Source organism: Suncus etruscus, chromosome 3 (genome assembly GCF_024139225.1).
Source record: "Suncus etruscus isolate mSunEtr1 chromosome 3, mSunEtr1.pri.cur, whole genome shotgun sequence".
Taxonomy (NCBI): domain Eukaryota; kingdom Metazoa; phylum Chordata; class Mammalia; order Eulipotyphla; family Soricidae; genus Suncus; species Suncus etruscus.
Genome location: NC_064850.1, coordinates 67,520,380 through 67,532,307, shown reverse-complemented (window position 1 = coordinate 67,532,307; position 11,928 = coordinate 67,520,380). Strand labels below are relative to the sequence as shown.

The 11,928-nt window shown below is 53.4% G+C and overlaps 1 protein-coding gene across 1 annotated transcript; it reads right to left on the bottom strand.

The window, feature by feature from the left end:
• Window positions 1-523: 523 nt before the first annotated feature.
• On the bottom strand, window positions 524-11,928 carry PTPN7 (protein tyrosine phosphatase non-receptor type 7). Its single transcript, XM_049770798.1, has 10 exons — window positions 11,802-11,928; window positions 10,760-10,973; window positions 10,205-10,388; window positions 9,774-9,858; window positions 7,799-7,875; window positions 6,505-6,642; window positions 6,076-6,189; window positions 3,621-3,778; window positions 1,978-2,091; window positions 524-623 (listed from the first exon to the last, which is right to left on the bottom strand). Exons 2-10 carry the CDS (start codon window positions 10,879-10,881, stop codon window positions 524-526), a joined length of 1,092 nt encoding a protein of 363 aa, XP_049626755.1. The 5' UTR covers window positions 10,882-10,973; window positions 11,802-11,928.

The window sequence follows — 11,928 nt, the reverse complement described above, 5'->3', positions numbered from 1 at the left end:
CAGGGCACTTAGTATGGTCTGACACCTTGTTGTTTTTATGGGTATCCAGCACACAGAGGGGGTGGGGTGAGGAAGCAACATTGTAGTGGTGACAAGTTGAGCAGATCAGGGGCAGCCTTTACGGGGGAAGGCAGCTTTGAGCAGTACCTCTTGGTACCCCAGAATAGGGTAACAACTGGCCCCTTTGTGGCATTACCCTTGTCCCCCACTTCCCACTCGTGGCAACACTGTCTTTACCCTGGAGTCCCAGATGGTGGGAGAAGCTCTTGGGGAAGTTTTGGGAAGGTTTGGACATAGGTTTGGACATCCCACCCAGGGCTCCTGTCTTAGCTCCAGCCCTTTGATACTGTCCACTCTGTCTGTTTGGGGTCACTGGTATGCCCCAGACTTTGGCCCTGTCCATGCAGACACAGCAAGGACCCCAGGAGTACCCCAAGATCACCATTCCCTGTACCCATCTTGCTTCCCCAGATATGCGGGGGGACATTGGTGCCTTGGCTACTGGGAGGGCAGGGGCCAAGGTTCAGGAGCTGGGCTCTGGTGCTGCCGGCAGCTGGGCCGAGTATAGGGCTAAGGTCTGGTGCAGGAACTGGTACTGCTCCGAGGTCTGGATCATGCCCCCCCTGCAGGAAGAAACATGGAGCATGCATATGTATTTGCTGAATATACTCATAGGCCCATCAGCTTCCGTGTCAGAACCAGGCTCCTGACTTCTCAGGCCAGGTTTGGAATATTCTGGAATTCCAAAGTCACCTCTCTCTAATAATTATTTTATGGTTTTTTTTTTTTTTTTTTTTTTTTTTGGTTTAGGGGACTACAGCCAGAGGTGCTCAGGGGCTTTTTAGGGGCTTTTTAGAGCTTGTGGGAGGAGGTTAATTTTTCCAATAATTTTAAAAACAAAAATGGTAAATCAGGGGCCAAGGAAAGAACTCGAAAGAGTTGGTAGGAGAGTCAGAAGAGCACACAGTGAACCTGGGCCTTGATCACCACATCCCATAGGGCCCTCTCATCCCCTTCAGAAGTGATCCCAGAGGGCAACACCAGAAATAAGCCATGGCACTGCTGTGTGTGGCACAAAAACTAAAACTAAACAAGCTTGCAAGGAGTCCAGGTTCAATCATCAGCAATTGGACAGTCCTCTGAGCATCACCAGGTGTGATCCCACAAAATATATCAATCAAAACTTTCATTTTTTTTTGGAAGAATCTCATGGGCAAGAGCATGTTTATATGCGTTCCCTCACTGTGATAGCTTTTCTTGGAAAACACATTTCTTTCTAATGTACCAGGACCACGGCAGGTGTGCGAGATGCTAGCAGCATTTGCTCAGTCCCAGTCCCCAAACACATCAAGCTCTTTTGTTTTGGGACCACACCTGGTGGTTCCCAGGATTGACTTCTGACTCTGTGCTCAGGGATCACTTCTAGTGGTGCTCAGAGGGCCATCTGGGGTGCCAGGGACAGAGTCCTGGTCAGCTGCAGGCAAGGCAAGTGCTCTACCCACTGTGCTCTCTCCAGCCCTCAAACTCTGTCCAGTGTGAGTGGATGCCGAGTTTCTAGAACCAAGTGTACCTTATTCCCCCACCCATCCCTGCAGAGGGAATTTGGAAAAAGATCAAATCAAGATGGGCAGCTCAGGGTTAGTTCACAAAAGGGGAGATTTCATTCTAGATTCCAAGCTGAAGGCCTGGATGCTGGAGTCCAGGGTGGAGGGGGAGCCCCCACCAAAATTTTAGACTGAAGGCAGTGATACCTCACAGCACTACCCATGGGCTCTCTACACTGATGCTCTCACCCTGGCTAATGAAGTGCTGGGCAGGACCAGGTTGATTCTTGACCATTCCCTGGGTCTAGTTTCAAAGCTGGCAGCTTTGAGCACAGGGACACTTTCTTTCTCCTAGCATACTGGTGTGAGCTATGGGGCCCAGAGGCAACCACACCCCTAATGCAGTCAGCCCTGCTCACACCCAGCCACCCACCTGTCCAGCCGTAGTTGGCACACGATGCCCAGAATGTCCACTTCCCCTCGGGCCTTCAGTTGCTGGCAGCCGATGTGGGTGGCAATGAAGCATCCAGTTCGACCAATCCCTGCACTGGAGAAGAAGTGGTCGGGGTCACCAGGGGGAGTGGGGCTCCAGGGAGAGTGAGGGAGTCCAGGGAGAGTGGAGAATACCAGAGAAAAGGGGGCGTCAGGCCATGAGAGTGTGGTTCACAGGACCAGTGAATGGGGGACACTGGCCCTGGGCTGTGGGGGCTGTGGGGCCCTGTGTGGGTGACCTTGGTACTTGTGAGCACTCTGGGACACTCTGGTCTTGGGGAGAAACAAAGATGCTTCCTGCCACTGTGGAGTGCAGATGACCTGGGACAGGGGTTCTACTCGCCCAAACCTCCATGCTGACTCCTGAGCACATTCCCAGGACAGTGGTCCATGTGGACTAGCTGCCGTGGAGCCGGCTCTGCTTGGGACATCCTCCCAGTGGAGGTGCTCTTGCCTCTATGCCTCACTCCCTCTCTTCTCTGTTGGCTCCTGCCCTTGGCTGCAGGCTGATCTTGAAAGGAACCACTCCGGGCCAGCATTTTGCTCCTGTGCTACCAGGGGGTGGTCACGAGCCCCTGCCAGTACTTCCTGCTGGGGTGGGTTCCCCATTTTTAGGAGGTGCTTTCCTGTTCTCAGCTTGTCGCTTACATCAGCCTGGCTTAACTCTGTAGCCAAAGTATCCTTTAGGCACAGCAAAACCCGCCAGGGCCCTTCAGCATTAGGCCTTCCATACTCACTTCACTCTTCCCCTGCCCTGACTCCAGCACCAGTTCGAATCCATCTTTAATTACTACCAGAGCATTTGCACACTGCCCTGTCCTTTCCTCTTCCATTCCTCTTTAGAGCTTCAGCTGACCTGGGATATCTGCTTTTGGGGCTGGGGAATTTGAGTCCAACCCAGCCATGCTCAGGGGCTCCTCCTGACTCTGCTCAGGTGTGACCCCTATATGGTACTGGGTCAGCCACATGTGATTCCACAAATGCTTTCATTACTGCACACTCTCTCTACCAACACTAGGATGTCTTTTCTTCTGGACAAGCTTCTCTGGCCACAGGAGGTGCCCTGGGCCCGTGCTTGCCCCTCCTCACTATCATTACCCTGAGTAGGTCTGCCAGCCAGGAATAGAAGCATCTGATTCACACAACCCACTTAGTGCTCACAGGTGCCTGACTGGGCCAGGCAGCAAATGTTTACTCAAAGACTAATGTGTATGTGTGTGTGGGGACATTGGTGGTGGGAATGTTATACTGGTAAAGGGGGGTGTTCTGTTTCTGACTGAAACCCAACTACAATCATGCTTGGATTTGAATCATGATGCTTAAATAAAAATTTTATATATTAAAAACAAAAAGAAAATAAAACTAACAACTTCTTTAGTAGGGGCCACTGTGTCTCTCCTCCTCTTCTCTCCTAGACCACCAAGGGCCCTGAACTCTCTGACCTCTCTGGTGTGTGTGTGGGGGGTGGGGGCAGGGGACAGTGTGGAAGCAGAATCCATGAAGAGAAATTCGTGGTTCCATTGAAGGCCTGGCGCTCTTCCCAGAGCCACATGGGTTAGCTGTGGGAGGGCCTGGTACTCGTACCTGCAGTGAACCACGATGGGCCCCCTGGGGCCAGCTGTCTCTGGACCTTCATCTACTTCTGTCACCAAGCGCAGCAGGGGCCCCGAAGACTCTGGGGTCTGATGGTCAGGCCAGGCAGAGAAGAGGACATGCTTCACAGGCCGGATCTCCTCCTGGTACTGGGATGGGGACATCCTGAGAACCTGGGTCAATGAGGGGACCCACAGACCTCGACTGTCCTGCTCAATGGACCTGCAATGCCCCCTCTGAGCATGTGACTTGGTTCAGGTTCCTAAACTCATTTTCTTTTTCCTTGTTTTTTGTTTTTGTTTTTTTGGGTTACACCCAGTAGCGCTCAGGGGTCACTCCTGGCTCTATGCTCAGAAATCACCCCTGGCTGGCATGGGGGACCATATGGGATGCCGGGATATGAACCACCATCCTTCTGCATGCAAGGAAAACACCCTACCTCCATGCCATCTCTCTGGCCCCTTTCTTTTTTCTTTTCTTTTTCTTTTCCTTCTTTTTCTTCCTTCTTCCTTCCTCCTTCCTTCCTTCCTCCCTCCCTCCCTCCCTCCCTCCCTTCCTTCCTTCCTTCCTTCCTTCCTTCCTTCCTTCCTTCCTTCTCAATTTCCTCCCTCCCCCCTCCCTTCTTTCCTTCTTTTCCCTGGCAGTGTTTAGGGTTTACTCCTGGCTCTATGTTCAAGGATCATTTCTTTCATATGGGAGACCATGTGGGGTGCCAGGGATTGAAAATAGGTTTGTCACAATCAAGACAAATGCCTTAGCCACTGTGCTATACTATCATTCTGTCCCTGAAACCACCTTTCCTTTGTTCTTTTTTATGGTTTTTGAGCCACATCTCGTAGCATTCAGGACTTACTCTGGCTTTGTGCTAAGAGCTTACTTCTGCCAGGGACTGAACTTTGGTCTGACACAAATCAGACAAATTTCTTACCCGCTATACCTCTAAACCTCCTTTTCTTCACTTACAAAATGGGGACTTGAGCCAGAGCGGTAGCAGGATGATAGGGAGCTTGCCTTACATGTAGCTGACCTGATTTTAATCCCCAGCACACCATACAGTCCCCTAAGCACCGCCAGGAGTGATGCCTAAATGTAGAGTCAGGAGTAAGTACTGAGCACCCAGCTGTGGCCTCCAAAAAAGGCAAAACAAAAATTGAAAAAAAAAAAGTGAGGGGTAGAGGCCGGAGAGAAGGCATGCTGGTAAAGCATTTGCCTTGCATGCAGAAGGTTGGTGGTTCGAATCCTGGCATCCCATATGGTCCCCCGAGCCTGCCAGGAGTGATTTCTGAGCGTAGAGCCAGGAGTAACTCCTGAGCACTGCCGGATGTGACCCAAAAAAACAAACAAAAACAAAACAAAACAAAAATACAGTGAGGGGTGGGGGGAAGGTAAAGCCTGAGCATATGCTTGGCAATGCAGTAGCCTCAGGTTTGATCCCTGGCATCTCATAATCTCTTAAGCACTATACAAATAGCCCTGAGCTCTGTGCTAGGAGTAACCCCTGACCACAACCAGTATGACCCCCTAAAATAATAAAATCAGGAGAGAAGGGGCTCTGGGGAAGTTATGAGGGATGGTGGAAGAAATGTGGTGAAGCCCATGGCATGATGCCCACCTCCCCAGGCAGGCACTGAGAGGGGTGGGAGGGTGAAGCAGGGGTGGGGGTAGCTTTGCTTTCTAGAAGTTAAGCCACTGAGGTGGAAGATAGTTTCTAGTTAGTCTGCTCAGGGACTCTGCAGGGGCTAATGTCTCATCTGGTTGGGAATTGAAGGATTGCAGACTGGCTCAAGAAGACTAGAAGAACTCCACAGCCTCCAAAGAACATGTCTAGATTCTTCTGTTCTGTTTAGCATCTCGCCACAGGGCAAATCCATGCCCCTGGGCATTGCTATTGGGTTCTTGGTCTAGCAGCAGGTAAATTGAGGAATGATGGAAGGAAAAAACAACAGGGAGGCACAGAAAGTAGAAGTTGGGGAACATGAGGATGGGGATGAGGATGGTGTAAAGGGTGCCCCGAAAGTGGCTGGAGAAAAGGAGGGAGGGAACAGATGATGAAGGAGCCAGAGGAGCAGGAGCTTGGATGCGTCTCTGTGACATATTCTGCGTCTCTCAGCAGGCTGTTGCCTGGTTGGACTCAGTGACCCGCTGTTTTGGTTCCATCATGCCTAGGGATGGGGGTGGGTCAGGAAATGCTGTGAAAAGACTGAGCACCGGGAGTCACAGAGAGGGACTTGGGTTCTTTGATCTTTTTGAAACTTGAGCGGTACTCAGGGACCCATTTTCTCTCCTGGGCCACCCAGTATCGTTGCGGGTGTTACTTGGTGGCTGGCACTGCCCTTTAAGAGAGCAACCAGCCTGAGGCCCCTTCTGGCTTCTGCCCTCTAACTGAGTCAGCCAGGCTCCCCATGGTGGGGGCCCACCTGGGAGCAGTGGAGTCCCTGCTTGGTACCTGCATGGTGAGCTGCCGCACTGTGTATTCCGGGTGCTCTTTCACGGCTTGGCTGCAGATGCGGAAGGGCCCGAAGGATCCCTCCTCTTCTGTGGGCCAGTAGTGGACACATTTCTAGAAGGGAAGAGCTGGGAGTCAGTCAGTCTCTGCTAGAGAGTGCTTGGGGTGGCTTCCGCTCCAGAAGGGTCTCCACAGAAGAGTCTAGGCACCCTGGGATCTGAACCTGGGGCCCTGCTCTTGGGGCTCAACTCCTGCAGACAAGGGGCTCCTCTACATCCACTCTGGGCCACCTCCAAGGGGGCAGAGCTGGGAATGGTTGTGAATAGAGTGGGCTGGCCCTGCTGCCAGGAACCCCTAGTGCCAGTAGGGTGTGTGTGTTTGTGTGCTGGGGTGTGGGCCTGTCTGAGCACTGGACTCAGGGCCTCCTACCTCCTTTCCCTCACGGAGCTGCGTCAGCATGACAATGAGCGACACTTCTTCCTGCCATACCATCTCCCAGAAGTCTGACACGGTGTTAGGCATGGGGCCTTGGGTGGCGATGTAGACCTTCTCCTGCCCATCATAGCCCTGGGGAAGTTGAGTGCACGGAAGTAGAGGAGGAGTGAGAGTGGCATGTGGGGAAGCCCCAGCCTCGGCAGCTCCGAGGCTGACGCAGCACCTGCCATGCACCTGCACACATATATCATCTGTGTAGAAACCAGCCACACACATGCACTCTCATGCATACACACCGGTTCTACAAACACACATGCACATATTGGCACTCATTGGCCACACATGTGCACATCAGCCGCTTGCACATGCCAGCCACTTGCATTGTGCACATGCAGTGGGAGGGCCATGGGTCAGGAGTGGACCCCTGGACTTCTTGGAACCTGCACTTCCGCCTGGTGGCAGTGCTCCCACCACCGACTGACCTAGCTTCCTGGTACTTCAGTTTCCTCTCCTGCAAATAGCCCTAATGGTTGCTCTCCTGGGGCAACATCTGTGCATCTGTGACTGTTTGTCTCCTCTCCTGCCCCACTGCGTTCTAATATCACAAAATAAGAAAACTTTCGTATTTGTTGGGGGAATGTTTCTCATTCACGTATTGCTTTTATGCATTAAGGATCTAGAGGTGTCACGCTATCTCCAGAACTTATTTCTGCCTTTCCTTTCCTCAGCTTCCTGCTCCTTCCTGGAATGGTGAAATCCAAGCACTGCTCTGGTTTTCAGTAGCAACCCGAGATGATGCTCCAACGAGCTCCCCTAGTCATGTACTACCCAATTCCAGACACTAGAGGGAGCTGCTCTCACATGTCCTCAGAGAAAGAGTGGGAAGCTGGGGTACACCTTTCATATTGGGGACACAGAGAGAGACACAACAATAGAACGTCTGTCTCTGCAGACCCCTCTCTTGGCTAGCACCCCACATGTAGGCTTGGCAGTGCCCATTTCATGCCCGTTTGAAGGGGTGGTGAGATGAGCTGATAGGGTGGGTGTGGTGTTTTGGTATGTTCGTTTGTGGTGCTGAGAAGCAAACCCAGAGCCTCAGACAAGTGCAGCTCCACCCCTCTCTCTGAGCTCCAGATGGCCTGTTGGTGATTCCTCCCAGCTGGTACACTATAGTCCCTTCTAAGAATCTGCCTAGGGCCAGGCAGCAATGAGAGGAGCAGAGAAATGCAGGCTCCCGGGCCTTGTCTTTCAACACCACTGATGCCGCCAGCCAGGCCAGGACACTCACTCGGATGTAGTTGGCGTTGATGTAGTCTCCGTCCTCTTGGCTCTGTATTCGACCCAGACAGACGCGGCTCTGAGGATCTAGAAAGTAAAATATCTGCTAGGGTCAGAGGTCAAAGGTGAACAACTAGTGTAAACCACGGTAGGGCCAAAGTGAAAAGTTCAATTCTTCTGACCCCAGGACCTCATGTCTGATCCCTTGCCCATAGTCACTAGATTAAACACCTTTTTGGATTGGGTTGGATAAATGGTTCAAAGGCCTGGAATACATGCTTTGTATCTGTGAACTTTGGCACCAGATTTTAACCCAAGTCTTGCACTGGCAACGGGTGTGCTTTACCACCAGCCTTGAGTTCATTTATATGCAGAGAAAAGGAGCCAGAGAATGAATGTTCTGAAGCCTGAAGAGAGAAGCACTTGTGTGAGAAAACCCAGCAGGAAGGTTCCTCTATGTTCCTGCCTTGCAATGGCTGGACCTCTCAGGAATGGGAGGCAGTAGGAGATTGTTCTGATGCTCATCTGGGTGACTGACTTTACACAAATAAATCACCAGCAGGGCCAAAAAGCCTCATCCCACCCTGGGGCTCCGGCAGCTCCCGGCAAGGGCAGCCTCCTCCCCATCAGATGCAAGCCAGTAGCTGAGGTTGCTTCCCCACTGAAGGTTCCAGCTGCGGTAGGACCCTTCTCTGCTCTGGGGGCTTTGGGACAGGTTAGAATCAGGCTAGGATGCAAAACCATGCTGTTCCTAGCCCCTTTGAGGAGCACTGTGGCAGGGGCAGGGGGACCACTGGGAGGTGATACGGGAAGTGGGGGGGCCAGAGAAGGCTCTGGGGAGAATCTGCAGGCTCCAGGGCTGATGCTGGCTCCATGACTACATGGACTGAAGCTTGGTAATGTCTGTTCAGCTGAGTCCCCAGTTTCAGCCTTGTCCTGTCCGCTGTTTCCTAAGCCTCTGTATGGGGCCACCCCTTCCACTGCCAGCCATGTGGGAGGAAGAGGAGGAAGAGTCTGTGTGACTATCTATGTGACCACAGACAACTCTATGACTCAGTTTCTTCATTTGTGAAATGGGGATGAAAATAATCTAGTAACAGGGGCTGGAGAGCTATCACAGCAGTAGGGCATTTGCCTTGTATGCCACCACCACAGGACAGACAGTAGTTTGAATCCCGGCATCTCATATGGTCCCCCATGCCTGCCAGGAGTGATTTCTGAGTGAAAAGGCAGGAGTAACCCTTGAGCACCAAAGGTGTGACACCCCCAAAAAAAATGAAAAGAAAAGAAAAGGACCTGATAACAATTTCATGGGGTTCTTTGAATCACATTATCCTGTATGGTGCTGGGACCAAACCCAGACCCCCTGCATGCAAAGTACATGCTCCAGTCCTTGTCTATCTCCCTGATCTTCATGGGGTCCTTCCTCTACCCTCTTTAGCTACACCTAGCAGTGCTCAGGGCTTACTTCTGGCTCTGTGCTTACAGGTCACTCTAAGAGACCATGTAGGGTACGTGAATTGAACCATGGTTGGCTGCATGCAATGCAAGTGCCCTCCCACTATTGCTATTGCCCTGTCCCCTTCATGGGGTCCTTTTAAGAAATAAAATTATGTGGGGCCCGGAGAGATAGCACAGCGGTGTTTGCCTTGCAAGCAGCTGATCCAGGACCAAAGGTGGTTGGTTCGAATCCCGGTGTCCCATATGGTCCCCCGTGCCTGCCAGGAGCTATTTCTGAGCAGACAGCCAGGAGTAACCCCTGAGCACCGCCGGTTGTGGCCCAAAAACCAAAAAAAAAAAAAAAAAAAAAAAGAAATAAAATTATGCAAAGGCTTTGGGGCATCTGTGAACACTTCTGGATTTGGCTCTCTCTGCCCAGACCAGGCCAGATGGCTGGCATTGCTCTGCTCCAGAAAACTGACTCTTCCATGCCTGGGGTGGCAAACTCTGAACCTCAGGGTCCTCTGATGGCTCCGAGTCCTTACTTGGCAAGATGGTCTTGTACCGATCCTTGGAGGCATGGCCAGGAACATTCAGGTCTTCGGCGCTGGTGAAGTTTGATGGGATCTTCTAGCAGGGAAGGAAATGAATGAGCCCCAGAGATCCCTTCCCAGACTCTTTTCCCTGTCCCATCTTTTTTAGCTGACAGCCAAAGCAGGGTGTGTGTGTGTGTGTGTGTGTGTGGTGTGTTGTATGTGTGTGTGGTGTGTATGGTGTGTTGTGTGTGTTTGTGTGTGTGTGGTGTGTATGGTGTGTTGTGTGTGTTTGTGTGTGTGTGCGCGTGTGTGTGTGCGCGTGTCTCAGGCTGTCTTCTCTCCTAAGGGTGTAGAGAGCAGACCTAATGCCCACAAAATTTGGAAGAAAAGTAGCAATAGAATCAGAGGGCAGAGGGGCTTTAGGGCTCATGAGCTCTTACCAGGAACTCTTCTTCCAGCTGCTTGGGGCTGGGTGGCTGGTGCTGCAGTGCCCAGCGGGTGAGCGGGTGGCCAGCAGTGCGCAGAAAGTGCAGGCTCACCTCCAGGGGGGTACGCACAGAGCAGATGGGCTCCACGGCGCCCAGAGAGCGCACATCCAGCATCAGCGCCACGTTGGAGCCCCGCCTGTGGGCAGGGACAGCAGCTCTAAGGCTGCTCTCTAATGCCCTGGCCCCAGCCAGAGATCTGGGTGCCACCCCTACGTCTCCCGTCTGCCAAGCCTTCAGCTGCCCACCTCACTTCCTTCTCCACCTGAAGACTCCCACCTACATCCGGACCCAAGAGGGCCTCAACCCTGCTCCAAGAGTTGCTCGACCCAGGAGCAGTATGGTGGTATGAGGTATGGTGGAGCCAGAAACACAAAGTCCCAGTGTGTTGTGGGCATTCAAATTAGATGTAAACAACAGGCAAATGAGCCACTTGGTCCCTTTTCCAGGTCCTGCCCTGAACCCAGAAGGTGGGTGAGAGTAGAGCCTGGCCCCGTGAACAGTGCTCACCTCTCCTGTAGCCGCACATGCTTCTTGGCTGGGGCTTTGGTGGGTGGCGGCTGGGTCATGGTCGTCCCCAAAATCAAAGTTGGTGGCTGAACTCTGGGACGCCCCCCTCGGGTCTGCACCATACTTTGGGGGCAGAACTGGGCCCAGAGGAGGCTCACTAGGCCATGAGGTCTGCCTGAAAGACAGGGCCCCCCACTGCTGACCCCTGGAACTCCTGCTTGCCCTGGGAGGGCCTTCTGTCCCTCTCAAAGAGTATCATTCAGAGGAGGCTCACTGGTTAGACTAGGTCTCGGGTTGCCAGGGGTCTGGGGGGATGCCACAGGGCAAGATTTCAGGTGAAAGTTAGGGAGAGCCCAGGAGGCACCCAGGGGTCTGGGCTGGCTGCGCTGGATAGCGGGCCCAGTGAGAGAACACAGGGGAGGGCAGAGAAAGGGGACTGTCCAACAGAGCTCTGGGAAGGAGAAATGTGGGATCTTTTGCTGAGCCAGGGTCGTGGGGACCCAGGTGTGGCTGCCCCAGTTCCCTCTCCTAAGTGCTGGGCTGGTGGGGGGTCCCTGCCCAGAGAGCCAGTCTGGGGGTGTTTCCTTCCTTCTCAGCCCATCCCCCTACCGCCTCTGTAACTGTCACAGGAAGTGGCCTCATCAGGGGTTGAGGACCTGGGGAGGCAACAGTGTGGGGCACAGTGGGGGGGGGCCCTGGGAGTTGGGAGACATGCCCTTTGGGGGGGCAGGCACCATTGTCCAGGTCTTACTTCCGAGGTGCATGTGTAGGCAGGTGTGGGGGCAGGTGGGGGTCAGAGTGGGGGGACAGAGTGGGAGGTGGGAGCCTGGCTCAGGCTCTCTGCTCTCCAGGCGGCTCCCAGTGCCTCCCCCAGTCCCTGCTTGCCCCTCAGTGTCAGTGGCACCCTGAGCCTTAGGGCTCCTGGGAAGGGTCCTCTGCTTCCCAAGACTTGCACCAACCCGCCCCCCACCCCCAGGTGTTTTCCTCCCCCACTCAGTACTTACCAGAGCAGCTGCGTTTCCCCGGGCTGTCTCTCACCAGCTGTCTGTCTGTCTGTCTTTGAGGGCTGAGGAGGCTGCAGGAAGCTGCTTCCTCCCCCCCCCCCTCCTGGCTGCCACCCACGCACACCCAGGCAGCCGCTGCCCTCAGGCCTCCCTCTGCTGCCACCA